This window comes from Chenopodium quinoa, unplaced genomic scaffold (genome assembly GCF_001683475.1).
Source record: "Chenopodium quinoa cultivar QQ74 unplaced genomic scaffold, ASM168347v1, whole genome shotgun sequence".
Lineage (NCBI taxonomy): Eukaryota > Viridiplantae > Streptophyta > Magnoliopsida > Caryophyllales > Amaranthaceae > Chenopodium > Chenopodium quinoa.
Genome location: NW_018743574.1, coordinates 1,131,427 through 1,148,904, shown reverse-complemented (window position 1 = coordinate 1,148,904; position 17,478 = coordinate 1,131,427). Strand labels below are relative to the sequence as shown.

General features: G+C 39.1%; 2 protein-coding genes across 3 annotated transcripts; both read right to left on the bottom strand.

Moving 5' to 3' along the window:
- Positions 1–520: 520 nt before the first annotated feature.
- On the bottom strand, positions 521–4,439 carry LOC110681875 (nucleosome assembly protein 1;3-like). The gene is made up of 11 exons (XM_021858022.1): positions 4,287–4,439; positions 4,127–4,170; positions 3,905–3,988; positions 2,987–3,079; positions 2,539–2,623; positions 2,381–2,442; positions 2,079–2,293; positions 1,816–1,993; positions 1,683–1,726; positions 1,277–1,484; positions 521–943 (listed from the first exon to the last, which is right to left on the bottom strand). The coding sequence occupies exons 1-11, from the start codon at positions 4,324–4,326 to the stop codon at positions 875–877; spliced, it is 1,122 nt and encodes a 373-aa protein (XP_021713714.1). The 5' UTR covers positions 4,327–4,439; the 3' UTR covers positions 521–874.
- Positions 4,440–5,979: 1,540 nt separating this feature from the next.
- On the bottom strand, positions 5,980–10,460 carry LOC110681873 (30S ribosomal protein S16-2, chloroplastic/mitochondrial-like). Of its 2 annotated transcripts, XM_021858020.1 has the most exons (4): positions 10,277–10,460; positions 10,017–10,161; positions 9,868–9,913; positions 5,980–6,478 (listed from the first exon to the last, which is right to left on the bottom strand). In XM_021858020.1, the coding sequence occupies exons 2-4, from the start codon at positions 10,147–10,149 to the stop codon at positions 6,238–6,240; spliced, it is 420 nt and encodes a 139-aa protein (XP_021713712.1). In that variant the 5' UTR covers positions 10,150–10,161; positions 10,277–10,460; the 3' UTR covers positions 5,980–6,237. The 2 variants fall into 2 exon arrangements, with proteins under 2 accessions (XP_021713712.1, XP_021713713.1); XM_021858021.1 differs by lacking the exon at positions 10,277–10,460 and having other exon boundaries at positions 10,017–10,268.
- Positions 10,461–17,478: the final 7,018 nt, after the last annotated feature.

Sequence of the window (17,478 nt, the reverse complement as noted above, 5' to 3'; positions counted from 1 at the left end):
ATTATAAAAGTTATATATTATGATAGTACTTGTTGAGACGAATTTAAAAATATCTTACATGAATATGTTTTTCTTAATTATTATTCACAAAATACGGTCAAAGAAGTAGTGAATAGTATAAAAGTCAAAGCGGGTCAAGTAAAAAAGAACGGAAGAAGTACGAAAATTCTAAATTAAATATACATACTCTACTTTGACTAGAGCTAGCAATTGTGTAAATTTTGTATTAGAAATCTCTCATTATCCTAGCTTGTTTAAATTAGCATGTCGTGTCAGAATTGATTCGCATAATTAAACATTTAAAAAACCCTTGACACTAACCAAATATTTTTGTGTCAAATTCGTCATATTAATATCAATTTCTGCCAGCACGGCAGCACTAACTTCGACTGATTGTTAGATTCCTCTAAAGGTTTACTTTCAAATCCAACTTTTCCAATTTTTTTTTTTTTTTATTGATAATAATATATTTATAATTAAATTTATGTATTGAAAAACATTATTAAAAAAAATTACTCCCTATCAAATAAGTTTGCTATTATCAACTGTATTCACCGAATCACTGAGCACATAACTCCATATCAAAGTTGCCCAGGACAGTTTCTTAAACAAAATCTCGGTAGAGCAAATGCTTCACCAATATAAGATATATAGATATTTGTTTTGACAAATTCCCTATTACACACCATTTTGCGAACTAATACTCAGATTGTCTCATCCATGAAAATAAAAATAGAAACGACTAGAAACTACAACTGTATGGGCATCCTTCGATAATCTTAATAACAAATGAAGGAAAATAAAAAAAAGATAAATCCAAAATTTTGCTGCTCTTCCCCATTGACATCACCAATCAACACACCCCACAATAAAATCACTGTTGCTTGCACTCTGGTGGCCTTTCACCAGACTGCTGGGCAACTCCTGATGCCTTTGCGCCTCTCTGCAAAAAAAGCCCAACAATTTACTGTTAATCAAATGCACAATATCTTCAGCTTTCCTTATATATCTTCTACTATCCCCTTATCGTGAAAAGGGGAGGTGCCATTGACGAGTTGAGGAAGTAGTTTGGGAAAACAAGACAAGCAAATATAAGTACATCAATGCAATTGAAGCCCAAAAAATAGTAATCACTGCAGAAGAAACTTAGAGGTAGAAATATATGGCAAGTACAGAAGAAACACAGAAATACAATGACAAGAAAGAAGCAAACTGTAAAGTCCTAGTTAAGTTATATTTAGCAAGAGAAAAGAAATCTCTTTTAGTTGCCTATTACCTTCTTCTGGTGGCTGGGTTTGTCATCTTCCTCATCATCATCCTCATCTTCGTCATCTTCATCCTCATCTTCGTCCTCATCTTCATCTTCATCCTCGTCATCTTCATCAATATCATCGTCCTCACCTAGCACAAAGTCATCATCCTGTGCAGCTTCCCCAGTAAACCATGAAACAGCATGGGGAATGATTTTGTCACGAATTGTTGACCTGTAGACAATAAAATGAAAGTCTTATTCAACTTATATACGAGGATGAAGTCACACAATAATAACCATTTCATAAATATCATTTAAGAATGTGGTGTGAGAAATCAAATTGAACTCATATACTTTGTGTTTTTGAATGTAACTAAGCCAACAACATGACATCAGGTGAGCTGTAAAAGAAAGGAGATCATGAGCTTACCCAACATCATAATCTTGTTCCATAAGGGCCTGTAGCTCATCAGCCTGTAAAAAAAAGGTAAAATTCAAATCAAATGCACCAAGTAAAGAGCTTCAACAAGTCAAACTATTTAACACAGTGAAGCACAACTCACAGCATCCTCGTCAATCTCCTCCTCATCCTCTGGGACATCAGGGGGGCTAAAGAAATTGAAAAAGCTATCAACAGCTTCGGTTTTTGTGATGGGCTTGGAATTCTTAGAACCCTTCTTTGGCTTCTTCTTCAAAATCTTCTGAGTCAGGCATTTTCCTGGGCACCACTCTATCACCGTCCTAAATGTATCAATTGCCATCAGTAATCTTGAAGTAAAGATAACAAATCATTGAAAGCAGTGAACAAAGCAAAGAAGCTACATACCCGATGGCTTTCTCCAAAATAGGTTCATCTTCATCAATCATGTAGTATGTCTTTGTCAAAACAGAATTTGTAAAAAAAGGATTAGGATCAAAGAAAAATTCAAGCTTGAATCCCTTTGAGGCTTCACCCTTTTGAGCATCATCCTTGGGCAATTCAACCCTAGACCATTTTATATCTTTAAGATATTTGAGAGCCTCTTCATCACGCTCCTGGATCTATAGTCATATAGAAAAATAAATAAGTAAAAAGCAGCAAAAGTAGAGGACAAGTAGTAAATAAAGCTGACATCATAAGGTACTAACTGATTCAGCCAGCACTTCATTAGTCTTCATTGCAGTGACCCAGAAATTAGGCACTCCTTTCTCTGAATTAAACAAGAAACAAAACATGAAACAAGAAGCAAAGCATGAAACATTTCTAACTTCAAATATATACATAATAGTGAATTTCAATTAAGTACCTTCAGCAGCTTTATCAGCTTCTTCTGTTGCTGGTTCACTAACAACTCCTTCAACTTCAACAACACCGTTAACAATTTCATATCTCTGCAAAAGTACACCAATGTTGATTAAGGTACTTAACAACTGGTCTTTAAATACTGATGTAAATTAAGCAAATTAAGTTTTCCTAACATTCAATAAATATAGCTTTCAAAATTCAATAGCTCCAAAGGTAATGGCGCACAAAAAAAAATTTGGGCATCCATAGTTCAAATCTCCACAATTCCACATATTGTGGTTAAATATGCATAATTGAGTACAACAACACTACTTGATGAGGATACAAGAACTTATTCAACATCACGTTCATAAATATCCTTATAAGAAAGTAGTTAACGATACTTTCAGCAGTAGTAATTTTAAGACTATAGAGTAAATTTAGATCAAGAAGTATCATAGTTAGCATACCTTGGTGTAGAGTGGTTGGTATAATTTCTGGTATTTATCTTCAAGTGCTCTTCTCTCCTCGAAGAACTTTGCCTCAAGTTCATCATGGTCACTCTGTCAATAAAAACGGTAAGGATAATTTTAGCATTCATTTAATTGGGGCAGCTACTTAACAACAAGACTTATTAAACTTGTACCAATATCTGTCATATTAATAAATTGTAGAGCTTCATATTGGAATTTTACTTTTCAGGAACAACCACCAAACATTAAAAGTGAGTATTCGGGATAAACTTCTTATTGAAGAATTTCTTACCAAGCTAGTGTTTACAAACATTTATGAATAATGACGTTAACACGTGGGAAGCAAATTTCATTTATTATCTTATCAAGAAAGCTTCACATTCCTAAACAACGGGAATGTCTATAGAAGGACATTAAACAAAAAACTGGAAACATACCATTAATTTCTCAAACCAGATTTTGCAAACAAAACCCTCGTAACTGACCAATTACTATCCGCAAGAGTAAAAAGTATAATCGAGTACTACTGTTTAATCAGGCATCGATTAAGCTATTGTTATACGAAAAAAATAAGTGTGTTTTAAACCGAATATCAATCAAATGCGTACTACGTCTACCACGGTCACCCTAAGTCTACCAGCCATTCTTCCTACCCGTGCTCAGACAGGGCAAACTTAAACCCTTTTTTTTTTGAAAAAAAAAAAAACAACAAAAAAAAAACAGGACTAAATTTTTCTAACGCTGCTACATCGAATTTGGTATATATCAGGCAAAATCATCACATTTGCATAAAAACCATTATTATAGTAATAATACTAATAATAATTTCCATTCCTCAAAAAAAAAAATAATAAATAAATAAATACAAATAATTAATTCAAATTTAAACAAAAAAAATAACGGAATATCAAGTACCTGAATCTGCCTCAGAACCTCTACACGCTTCTGAACATTAGGCGGTAACTTCTCAAGAATTGATTCATTCTCAGCCTTAGCAGCCTGGAAAAAAATAAAAAAATAAAAAATAAAAAGAAAAAAAGCTTAAACCCTAAAAGATTTCAAAAGTCCACAAAAAAAGAAAAAAAACCTTAAAATTAAACAAAGTTGAATAAACAAAATGAAAACTGACTGAATAACCTTAAGAGCGTTAAGAATTGCTGATTTATCCGCTGAATTAAGAGCTACAGTAAAAAAATCAAAAAACAAAAATCAAAAACATTGAAGAACAGAAAAATCATAAAAAAATAAAAAATTGAAGACGAAAAAATAAAGAATTAGGGTTTAACGAAGAACATACCGGCGGCGATGGTGGACATGTTGATATCGTTGTTAGCCATTTTAGAGGAGTGAGAAAGAAAGGGATAAAGTTCTGGGTTTCGCAAGCTCAAAAACCCTAATTTTCGAGCGGAAGAGAGAGAAAGAGTAGGGGTTCAAAGACTGTATTTATGTGAGAGAAAAAAGGGATGGGAAATGGGACCCACTTAAATAAATACGGTACTTTTTATAAAAAATGAAGTTTTTTTAGTTTTTATTTTATTTTAATAATGGTTACGTGGTTGGGATTTTGGGCTTTTTCCCGCCGAATCCAAATACTTTTTTGGGTTTTTTTTTTTCCCTATAATTTTACAAGTTGTTGGTATGAGACTATGAGCTGTGAAGTAATTGGTTTGAATTTTTTTGATGGTACGAGAGTATGATTGTGGCAGATAATTCAGAGATTTTAGCTGGCATTGATGATGTTCAAACTTCTTAATAGGAATACAATGCAACTTGTTCATTACATTCCTTGATTTTAATTGCGATATTCCAATTAAGAAGACGGTCTTATATGGTGAGCATTATTGTCATGATACATGGTTTAAATTGCGGTTTTAAACGTATTTACCGCGTGATGACAAAATCTTTAGATGACTTCTATGCACGGTTAAAATGAGTTCTTTTGATGCTGATGATATGGTTGATTGATTCGTGCTCGTTTCATTTCCTATTGTAAAAGGTATGGAGCATAATGTAGCATTAAAATTATAGAAGAATTACCTTTATACAATGATAACTACATTTTTTTGTATGTAACTATTGGTGATGTCCTTGCTTGGTAAAGCCTAAAGAAGTTTGTCTAAATTTGGAGTATTGAATTGTATTTGGCAATTAGTTTAATGAAAAATGAATCTAACCTCTTAATTCTCAAAGAACTATACAGGAAGCTTTAATAGCCAATAGTTGCCATTAGTCCCATACGGATCTTTACAAACAATTCTCTTACTTTGATAGAGTAGGTGGAAATTGAAGATCTCTGCTCTATATGCTTCTTTCAAACCATAAATTATGTCAATTTCTTTTATTGTCGAAGAATAAATTTTTCATCTATTTATTGACAAGGAAATAGTTGCATTTTCTTCCCCATTTTACATGGAGTATTTGATTTAATATTTAATTAATCATAAGCGTTTAGATTTACCTCATACGCTACGTGCCTATAATGAGTTTTTATCAAAGTCCTATTGAACGTTTAGATTTATCTCATACGCTACGTGCCTATAAACTTCTTAAGGTAGCGTAGAATATTACGCCGTAGTATAATCTATGGGGACGTATCTAGGGAGAGAAGTGGTTTAGGAGATATTGAACTAACTCTACCCCATGTTGTGTGACTTGGGGCCTTGGAGGGAAACAAGAAAAGGACGTAACTGGCCCATAAGGCCATGATTAAATATTGTGCTTGCTGTTAAATCATTGTAAATCTCCCATGAAACTCCAGGCGGGCAAATCAAGAATAGGTTTGATAAATCTTTGTGCTTGCCCCTGAAATTATTGTGTTTCTGCTACAAATTTTATGCTTTTTCAGAGGTCATTGTCTGCTTCACAAGAACAATAAATGAAAGGGAGATTTTTTTGCAGGAAATGAAATTAGGAACAAAACATTCACTGTTCCTAGATCGTCCAATTCTAACAGATTTATCTGAAGAGACTCTTCAGGGTGCAATGAGACCTTTAACGATATTGACTATATCGGACAGGAATTGCCAACCAATAGAAATACTTATTCAACATCAATGATCAACCTTCTTTTGACAAGTTTACAACCAAAAAGAGGAGGCATTGACAGGAATCCTCCAAACACACAATGGTTCCAAACAGTGTAATTTTAATCCAAGTACTTTGTATATCGTAAATATGCATAAACTTGTACTACAAACTGCAGAAAAGGGTTGTCTGCTTTAAAATCTAAAAACCTATGAGAAAATGCATCATGAAGTGGTTGGGGTATCTATTATTTCTGCATCTTTGATGTTGGGATTCTCAGAATCCTCTGAGCTGCTAGGCTTTCCTGGAGTCAAAACACGTCCAGTCATGGGATCAACAAAACGGGTATCACGTGGCCCACCTTTGCGTCCCCAGGCCATCATTGGTGGAGGAGGGAGCAACCCGGCTCTAAACAGAACTCGCTGAACTGGATCTGATGGTTGTGCTCCAACTGAAAGCCAATACCTGTTGATAATGGGTTTAAAGAAAAAAATCAAGAGACGCTTGCAAAGGATCAAACACAACTCAAGTCAAGCAAAATTAGTCAAATCAAGTCCAACAATTCTGACTGGCTCTTATAAATGCAACATCTACAATCATCCCTGTGGGACGTGTGGGTAGATGAATCACACAATTCATATCAACATAACTTGAACTCCCCCACAACCACCACCACCCACACCCACACTTACATCCCCTCCCCCAACAACAACGCCTTAGTCCCAAACTGATGTAGGGTCGGCCAACTTCACAAGGAACCATCCGAAAAGGAACAAGAAAATAACAAGATAATCGATTGAAAAAAAAAAAAAAAAAAACCTAGGGACAATAATTCAGCATGCCAAAGTGAAATGAACAAATAACATTTTAAACTGCAGGTTTTCAATTTGAGTCCATAAGCAACCTCCATCACAGGATACCTCCCATCCCAACAAAATATAAGAATTGTCTAACAAGAGAAAGGGGCAACATCAAAGAATAATCAATCAATCAGAACTGTATTGCCTATCTTTTTGAAGCAGGGGCAGATTCAATGCTGCTGCTCCTTAGAATATTTGTGTTTGAACTGTTGAACATAGCACAAGGAGTACAGTGACCAGTAATACATTCCAGATTTATAATTTGGAAGATGTAAGAAAATTCTTCCAACATAAGCAATAAATGTTCGTAGGAGATCCATCACATTCACAAATTATCGCCCAAGTAAACACCCAGAAAGACGAGGGCCTAATTCTAGCAGCTTGAAGCCTCGAAGCCAGACATCCTCACCAAACAGTGAAATAACAATTTGGATCATATATTCACATGTCTCATACATGAGAAACTTTCCATTATGGAGTATGTCAAAATCACAGGAGGAAGACAAAATGATTTACATTCATTTTTATGGCATCATATTCCAGACCACAAAACCAAAGTATCACAAATTACAGCTAAATTGCATCCTACTTCAGTGAAGCATATATAGCAATCAAGACCAATATGTAAAAGAACCAAACCATCATGAATTTTCTGAATGCTCATTTTAAAGAGCAGCAACATAATGCATTAACTTGCATTAGGCATTAGATGATGAAACGTTAAAATTGAGAAATCTAAAATGGAAAGAGAACAATAATTAGTGTATAAGAAAATGGATGGATGAAATTCCTGATAAGTATCATGACTTGGTTGGAAGGAGTTAGGAAGGATACGAAGCATATGGATTTGCATGAGAATGAGGTATTTGATCGTAAGGGATGAAGGAAGAAGATTTTTGTGGATGACTACAGTTTTGGTTCATGTAGCCGACCCCTCTTATGGGATTAAGGCTTTGATTGGTTGATTGAATGAATGTAACACTAAAGAAAACATTATAGTACGTGCCTTTGCGCAAAAAGGAGTGTCAAGACAAAAACAAGAGATAATTTTTGCATTAATTTTTTTGAGTTATTGCATTGACATAACCCATCCTTCCAGACTAGGCCATAATAAATAGGCTTAGCTTGTCAACCAAAATTGTTGTTGGGGACAATGCTACTATAGTATTATTAGTTTGATGAACAAGATTGTGGAGCTGTAGACAAGCACCTAGAGAGGTCTCACTCTGCTTGTTTGGCGAGCTCTAAACAAATGAATTAAAGAGTGTCACAGGAATAAGTTATAGTTTTCAAAATTAGGTTCTTGCCAACAATTTTAGGCTTAGGTTCAGATATTAATATGGAACTCAAAAATTACAAACTCTCAGTTAACAACAGCTGAAAAGCCTCCATGAATATGCCAAACAAGTTCCCAAAACATGATTATAATATAGACATTTATTGGTTGGGGTCATTGATACAAATTGTGTCATCTCTTCCAGAGTCCTTATGACAGTTGAAGAAAGCTATCTCCTCAAATTTCTTTTTGAGTTTCAACAGATTATTAGAAAATTTTCACAGATTTGAGTCATATATTTCAAGTTCAGTGGCTATGGCGACTTTGGTCCTACATCAAATATGGTTTAAATGGTGACTAAGGTCACTAGAGCTAGCCTAGAAGTTAGAACTTAGAAGCTCTTCCCTTTCACTAGCTTAAGAATTCCCACATACATTGGAAAGAGATTCTTGAACATGGGTATTTTCATATTATAATGTTGGATCCTGCGATCATCTACTACTTGGGACCATAAAATGACATGAAGAAGCTACTGTCTTGTTTTTGTCGAGATTCACCAGCCGCCAATAGTACCTCATGAGTGTGACCATAAGAGTTTAATGGGCTTCTAAAGGTCAGAATGGGTCTGATATTAAAGGAATTACCCTTCACTCAAATGTTATACTTTGTATAAAACATTATGGAAAGTGTACAGAACACAATGAGGATACCCATAGACTTGACGGAACTTGTTCATAGACCTAATAAACCAAGCTAAAGCTTAGAGTAGGAAACCTAACCAAGAAATCGACAATAGAAATAAAGATAACATCAACAAGTAACAGAGACTTGAGACCAAATACTTTATTCATAATAGTTAAAGGAAAAAATGATGGATAAGGCCTGATTCTAGAAAAAGTTCAATGAAACATATAGTGCTTTATGATTTAAGATTGAGAGTATATAGTGCTTTTTTTTTTATTTTTTTTTTATTTTTTATATATATATCTGTAGTTATAAGACTTGGTATTGATACAAACCATTTACAAAATGCAAATCGCAGCATACTAGCACCCACTAACTTCCTCCAGACCCCATCCTAATGATATCTGGGATGCCAACATTGCTTTCCATATGTTCATGTCACCAAGACCCAAGCGCCTAAATAAACACGAAATGTGAACCGAATAAAAATAACTCACTGTTGCAGCTTGCACACAATTTCATATCATACATAAATGACGATGCTAATTGGTTTCAAACACACACCTAAGACCTAATAATCTAAGATACAGGACAATGGAAAAACCTTTCCCTCTTGAAATTGTTTTTGGCAGGACAGCAGCAAATGATCCTTATATGAGTTAGCTCAGTAGATAACATCGGCCAAGCACTTCCACCAAGAAAAAAGGTCGTATAGAGGCAAACAGCATTTTCTTCCGGGACAAACCCATTATCTTCATACCCCTCAAAAGTCTACTTCACTTAGCTTATCATCAGTAGCAATGATCAACTTAAATTCATATTAAGGTCGAAACTAGCCGAGTTTTTCTACATTTTCATCTGCAAGTTCACAAACTATAGTCCACACAAATGCAGCCTAATTTACCAAATTCTTCTCTAAAAAACATTTTTCAAGGTGTTCATCATATATTAACAAGAATCACACTATAATGCAACATATTAAACAATTAAATTCGAAAAAAAAAAAAAGCAATTTGAAATGCATAATCACTTACTTCACTCTATCAAAATTAAGCCCCATTCGCTTTTGCCCATCTTGACCTACATATATCAAATAATTCAACCAAAAATAATATAAAATCAATAAGAAATAATCCAAGATTTAATATTTTAAAAAAGGGAAAATGGGGAAAGAGAAGAAAACCTGGAAGAGGGTTATAGTAGCCAAGAACTTCGATGTGTTTGCCATCTCTAGGAGACCTGCTATCAGCCGCCATAACCCTATAAAAGGGTTTATTTTTACACCCAAATCTAGATAATCGAATTCTCACCACCATTTTTTCTGGGTTCTAAATTTCAAACAAAATCAATCAATTACCAGTGAGAAAAATGAATAAAAATTAGGAATTTCTTCAGCAAAAATGAAATTAAGATGAGGGTTTTAGAGTAAGAAAAGGGTTTAACCTGGTATAAATTAAGAACTTGATGTCTCAACGTTTGAGGAAGACGAGCCACACTCAGTCTGAGTCACAGCAGCAGCAGACACCAAGCTACAATAAGCAATTAAGGGTCTGTGGGTTATGCGATTGGAGCACCCAATGTGGCTCGGGGTATTTTTTGGCAGCAGGAAATACAAATGATTGAAATACGGAGGTTTAATCTGTTATCGTATAATTACGATACCTTCTACGAAATAATCCATTGAATGGGGTGTGCAGTTAAGGCTGGTTCATTTCACCTTAATTTTAATTTAGATCAGTTTAACTCTTAATTTTCTTCTCAAATAATATATTTATTTCAGTTCAATTCAATAAATGTGAACAAACTCTTAATCGAGTTGGAGTTTGAGATAGCTTGACACAACTTGCTAACATTTTTTTTTGAGTAAGAACTTGCTAACATTTTGAGTTGAACTCAAGTTAAGTCAAGGTTTTAATGAATTAATTCATGACTAAATCGATCATGAGATTGTTGTATTTTTTTCCATCTTAGTAGTAGGATTGTTAAAGTTTTGCCCCATCCGATTCACTAGAGCTTAGCTCCAACTACATTCGGATCTGATCCAAGTTGCACACTTTGGCTTTTGGTGGGTGAGTCTCCTAATAATAGTTCTTTGTATTCGGTGAGGCTCGAACTCGAGACATCCTTAAGCGACATCAAGCTACTTACCGCTTAAACCAACTATTATCGGTCTTAGTAACATTGTTAGAGTAAATAGATTAAAAATAGATATATTGCCTTTACTATACACCATACTCAATGATGGAATAAATCAACTCATCTGGCCAACATCACAATTAAAAAAAGTTTTGTCTCGAGACGAAACAACTAGAGCTAAGTTTTGTTCAACTTGAATAATTCGCGATTTGCCACATGTGGTAATAACTATCGACAACTCAACTCAGGTTGCCAACATCGCGATTCAAGCTTGGTCTCAAATCAAATCCACTCGAACTCGAATATATCACGAGTTGTCGCTTGTCAGATCTCATAAACAATAGAAGTGGCAGTATCATCCAAACCCGATGGATAGCCATCCACCAGATCCAAATATATGGATGAAAACCCAAACTTAAGTGGGTGACGGATGGATGATGGATGGCTCGGGTGACGGATCGGGTCAGATTCGGATGATGATACATCCAACCCATCATCCGATCCATCCATCCACCCGTTAAATTCATATACAAAAAAATTTAAAATAAATATATTTTTTAAAATGTCTACTGTAATATTAGGAATTGACATTTGTTTTTGATTTAGTAAAAAGGAACAAGTATTAGAAAGGATGTATCAAAGTTTTAATAAATTGATCACTTTTTTTTTTTTTTCCTAAGCTTAATTTTATTTATGAAAGTGCAAAGTCGTATTTATATATTTATTTCACTCGAATTATCACCTGATCCATCCGTCATGGAAAATTAGGTGAAGGAAAATTAGGTGATGGATGGATCGGGTAATGGATGGATCGTTGGTAGGGGTGAAAGTAATTTGGATTAAAACCGAACCAAACCGAAAACCAAACCGAATTAGTAATTCGGTTTGGATTTTTTTTAAATTCGGATTGGATCGGATTGGAAAAATTTAAAAATATGGATTACGGATTGGATTCGGTTTGGGGTTTAAAAAAACCGAAAATCGAATTACAAACCGAATTTCGACCCAATACTTTAAGCCCATTTTTTTTTCAAAGTATCCAACCACTTTCCCCTTTCATATATAAACTTAAAAAAAGAACCTAATTCTCAATTCTCCTCTCTCAATATCTTACTCTCTCACAAAGAATGTAGTTAACAAGAAATGATTGTAGGAATTTTCAGAGTAAAGTTCGAGTTTCGGATTTGAATGTTGCAAAAGAAGGGAACAAATTTCGGTTTGGATTGGATTCTAATTTGAAAAATCGAATTAATTCGGTTTGGATTGGATTAGATTGAATCTTAATCCGGTTTAGATTCGGATTAAGATTTCCTAAACCGAATTAATTCGGATTGGATTCGGTTTTGGCAATAATCCAAACCGCAAACCGAACTTTCACCCCTAATCGTTGGTGGATGGAGGCGGAAGAAGCATCACCCAAACTACCTTCGATCCATTGTCATTTCTAATAAATAACTGTTTCGGGTATTTTTTGGATTTCCTGGGATACTGGTCACGCTCTTCTGGCAATGAGTCGGTCCCGCCTGCAAAACAACGAATATTCCGATCAACGGAATATTCGCCTTCGACGATCAAGTCAGTGATCAGAATGGAAAAGGCTAGAGAGAGAAAGTAGAGAGAAGTTGGAGCTATTTAATGCTATGTTGTTTTCAATTGTCTGAATCCCCTCCCATCATAAATGATTGGGGTATTTATAGGGGTGGGACTCGTGCCCCTCTCTAGGGTTTATACCCTAGATTTGCGTGACGTGATTGGCTGTGCAATAAGTGAATGCCACGTGCTACTCTGGGGGCGCCGTTTTGCGGCTTTCATTGATATCTCTCGGGATTTGGGCCCTGACGTTGTTAGGGTTTTCTGGCATGTAGATTATTAAGGGAACAGATGCCCTTAACACATGGAATCTTCTCATGACGACACATGTCACCCTCTGACTGGGCCACGTGTCGCGACGAAACTGGCCTGCGGCTTTAAGGGCTCTGAATTAGGTGGCATCTTCCCGTGGTGACACGTGTCACCCTATAATTGGGCCAGTGTCACTATGGGATTGGTCCACGTATACGGGGTATTTTTACCCACAACATTTGCCCCTCAGAGGGGGTGGCTCGTACGCTTACAGGCCGACTCCTCTGACCTCAAGTATCCTTGGTGCGTACAAATGTATTAGAGTTTTGTCAACTTTCTGTCCGCCTGACAATTTTAGGGCGAACGCCTGTATATTCAAATGGTGCGGACGAAGGTAGGTCGTCTGATTTTTGCGACCGTCTTGCCATTTCGGAGAGAGCTTTAATTCTGCCAACTTCCCTTTTGGACGCGCCGTTTATTAGGTCATCCTTTCCGCCTAATTTAACGGAGCTGCTCCTTGTCCCTCCAAATTCTAGGTCACTTTTTCAAATAGTAACCGTTCAGCTAAGTTAGGCGGGAAAGATGAATTTACTATCTTACCCCCATAAATATTCCCTATATATACAAGGAGTTTGACTTCATTTTGGCACTTTGGAACTTTACATTTTCTAGAGAGAAATAAGAGCTTCTAGAGAGATAAAGTGCGTTTTCCTTTGAATATTCAAGAGCTCCGCCACACATTTGAGTTTTCCGGTGACATTTGTCGAATTTTCCGATCAATCTTCAAGGCTTCCAAGTTTTCAACACGTATGGAGGTAGGCCGCCTGTTTTTCTTTTTCTTGTCTTTTTATTTCTTTGTTTATTTAAAAGTTGGCTCAACACTCGGCTTCGTCCGTTTCTCCTCATGAGGTCGGCCGTTCGCCTAGGACTGAGGAGTCTAGAGTGGACGGAGACGAGTTGTCTCCTTCATGGAGTGGGTCCATTTCTAGTGCGTACCAACTCACATCCACCCATTCTTCTCTGTCCCTGCAGTCGAACATGGCACGGACTATGCAAACGCACGATCGTCATGCGGCCAGAAATCCAGACGGAAGTCTGGTAAACACTAGGCCTCCTTGTGACCCAAACAATGTTAACGTAGAGACCCCTTCCACTACTCCTACGACCGCTTCCACGGGCATTCACTGCTCGATCGTGGAAGTAACTTCCTCATTCGAGGAGCGTCAAAGAACTCAAGGCGCTTCTGCTATGGGGGGAACGTCCGGGCGAACTCCGGGGTTGAGGTTCCCCCAATATGCCAGCTCGGTCATGGATGGGGCCGAGTTGCTACTCTGTGAGGGGCCTCCTTCTTCTTCTCGGGCGGACGCTGATGCGTCCGTCCCCACTCCCTTAGAACTCTATCTCCGATATGGCAGGTCGGACAGACCAAGAACGGGGGTTTCAATTAATGAACCGTCCGACCTGCCCCCTCGCAGAGCTCCTCCTACTGGGAGTTAGGCGGCCGGTGCCAAAGATAATGGAAAACGGCCACTTGAAGACATTATCTCTCCCCGAGGCGGCCATAGTTCTAGGAGCCGCAGCTCGGCAGAGGCAGCCGACCTGGACAGAGTGCTGTCTTCCGAGTTTTGGAGCGCTCCTCAGCGAGAAGAGGATGAAGTTGAGAATGCAGCCGAGGGAAATGCGGCGGCCGCTGAGGGTGAAGAGGTGATCGAGGAGGATGTTGCCAATATTGACAACTTCAAGGATCCGTTCGCCTGTCGGTGGGTAGCACAACCTTGGGCTACCTGAACTACAAATTTGAGGAATACAAAGCATTCCTCCACCTTGGGGAGGGTTTTGAGATCCAGCCTCCAAGGAAGTCCCGCGCTTTGGCCGCTTAGGAAGAAGAGAGGCCGCGCCAAAGATCCTTCAGCGTCTACAGGGCGGCCTTAGACGTTGGACTGCGCTTCCCCCTCCATCCTTTCGTCCGCACAGTCTTGGACGAGTATGAAATAGCCCTCTTCCAGCTAATGCCAAACAGCTGGTTGAATATTTTTGGGTACTTAGTGACGTGCATCTGCAAAGGCTTCAAGCCGGACTTTGCAGTTTTCTGTGAGATGCACTCACTGACTAAGCTGGACGCGGACACGGACGGCTGGTTCATCTTGAGCACCACTAGAGATTATATGATGGTGGTGGACCGCGTCTCTAAGTGGTGTGACTGGAAGCACCGATTCTACCGCATCAAAACCAAGGACGTTGAATTTAACTTGCGGATGAATCGGTTCAATGCTGAGCCAATTCAACTTGGATGCGGGGACCTCAAGCCCGATAAGCCACCCGTCCACCCCAGCCAGGAGTACCAGCTTGAATATTTCAAAGTCAAGCGGGTGAAAAGGGGCGGCAAAACTGAGCGCGTTCCAAGTAACTGTGTCCCTTTATCCAGCTGGCTGCGGGATCCCACTTTTATGTCCGTCTATGGCCTGTACAAGAACCTGCCCCAAGGTGGACGCATGTACACATATTCTTACAAATATGCAGATTATTGGAATTTGAAGAATTTTCTAACACTTTTTCCTTTTCTCTTTCAGCTGAGGCGTACAAGATGCTTGACCAGGAGCAGAAAGGGGAGGTCAACATGTCCGAGATTGACTTGGCTCGGTACAAGGCTCGCCAGAGGCTCGCCAGAGGCTGTACGAGCAAACTAAAGGAGTAAGTAAACCCATCTAGCTTTCTTCCTCTCGTCCGTGTATGTTTTACGGAAGAGATCTTCTTCCTAACTTGGCTCGGCCTATCAATTATATTATCTTGTTCTCTTTTTACTGACTTTGATTTCTACAGCTGGCCACTCCAACCCCCAGGTCCAAACGGAAGCAGTCGTCCCCTGCGTCCAAGACGGACCAGGACGGCAAGGCGTCCAAACAAAGGAAGACGGTCGCGTCCAAGACCACTTCCACCTCTGCGGCCAAGACGACGTCGCGGACTGTCTCTAAGCAGTCCAAAGGAGAACAACCCCGGCTGAGCGATAACGAGGCCTCCAAGTCCATAGATCCGACCGCCATGTCGGGTCATGTTAGGTCCGAGAAATCGGACGATAGGGGTAAGTCGACCCCGGCAAAACCGACCGGGCCAGAAGTGACTCCGCCCGTTCAAAGAGTCAATGAATCTGATTGGCTTGATGCCAGTTAGTCGGCCGGCGATCAGCCTGGCCAGACGGGGGAAGAGGATAACGAGCCTGCGCCGCCCCCGCCATTCACTTTCAACCTTCCTACCCCTCTAAGCTTCTCTGACGGTCAGTCCAAGTAACTTTGGATTTTTTATTTTGTTTCTTCTCTTTTTTACTAAGCTTACATTAAACTCTTTGCGTCCGCATACAGATATTGCAGAGGAGCTACACATGAAGACGCCCGGCCAGTCCCTTACTGGGGCGGACAGAAAAGTTATGCGAGAAGCCATGGCCCGGGCCGTCCCTGCTGAGCAGCGAGATAAGCTGCGTGGGATACATGAGGGCTTCCTCGGCCCCATGATCAATTGCAGCCCTGAGGTAACTTTTCCCCTCAAATGCACTTAGTCAATTTTTCACTCTTACTTTGCTAACACATTTACCCTGTTTTTCTTGTGCGCAGCTTTTCTTGCGGCTGACCGCCTTCCTTGAATGGAAGGAGAAAGAAAACGAAAAGCTGAAGCGCGCCTGGGAAAACGTCCAGAAGGCCCAGGATGATGTTACTGGGGAAGTGGCCGTCCAGCGCCGATATTTTGATACCCAGATCAATGCGCTGTCCGACAAGGAAACGCGGCAGACGGAGGATCTGGTGAAACTGGGTAAGTCCCTCGAACAGGAGGCCTTAGCCAGGGACACTATGAGGTAGGAGAGGGATCAGGCCCTCCTGGACGGCCAACGCTAGAAGGAGGGATTTGAGGCTTCAGAGAAGCTCATAAGTGAGGTGTCCTTAGCCCAGAAGCATTTGAAAGAATCCCTGGACGAGGCGGACGCACTTAGGGCCGAGGTGGAGACCTTGAAAAAGTCTATTGAGGACTTGACTCTCCAGCTGAAGACGCCTCGGGCCCCTAGCGAAGACGAGGTCGTCCGCATTGAGCAAAACGCTGAGGATAGGCTGAAGAGTTTCTTCTTCGAAGCGTTCGAGCTCATGGTGGACGATGGGGAGGCCGCCTATTTTCAAGAGCACTTCACTAAGCGCCTCAACTTCGTCTGCCTCAGGGAAGAAGCTAAGAAGGCTGGACAGCCTTCTCCAGAGCTGGACGCCACACCAACAACCTCAGAGGATGAGGAAAATCAAGTGGCGGCCAGCCATGATGGTGAAGCGGAGAGCAAAGAGGTGCCAGCTGAGGACGCCTCTCCTGCAGCTTCTCAGGATCCCATCCCAGTCCATGATTCAGCTTCAACCCCGGCCGCTCCTTGACTTTCAGCTTCCTCTGCTTTTAAGCTCTATTTATGTATATTTTTCTTGACTTTTTCAACCACCTTTTCGAGCGGTTTTTATGTAAGATATTCTACCGCCTTTTGAGCGGTCCTTTTATTAATTCAGCTTTCAGGTTTTGCTTCATACTTTGAAAATTTTGCACTTAAGCTTTTGCATTTTTGTATGCATACTTTTTCACGTTTGAGCGATTTTATGTACGCGTATTTTTGTATCTTCGTACAATCGGGGGGTATGCCCCTTTATTCG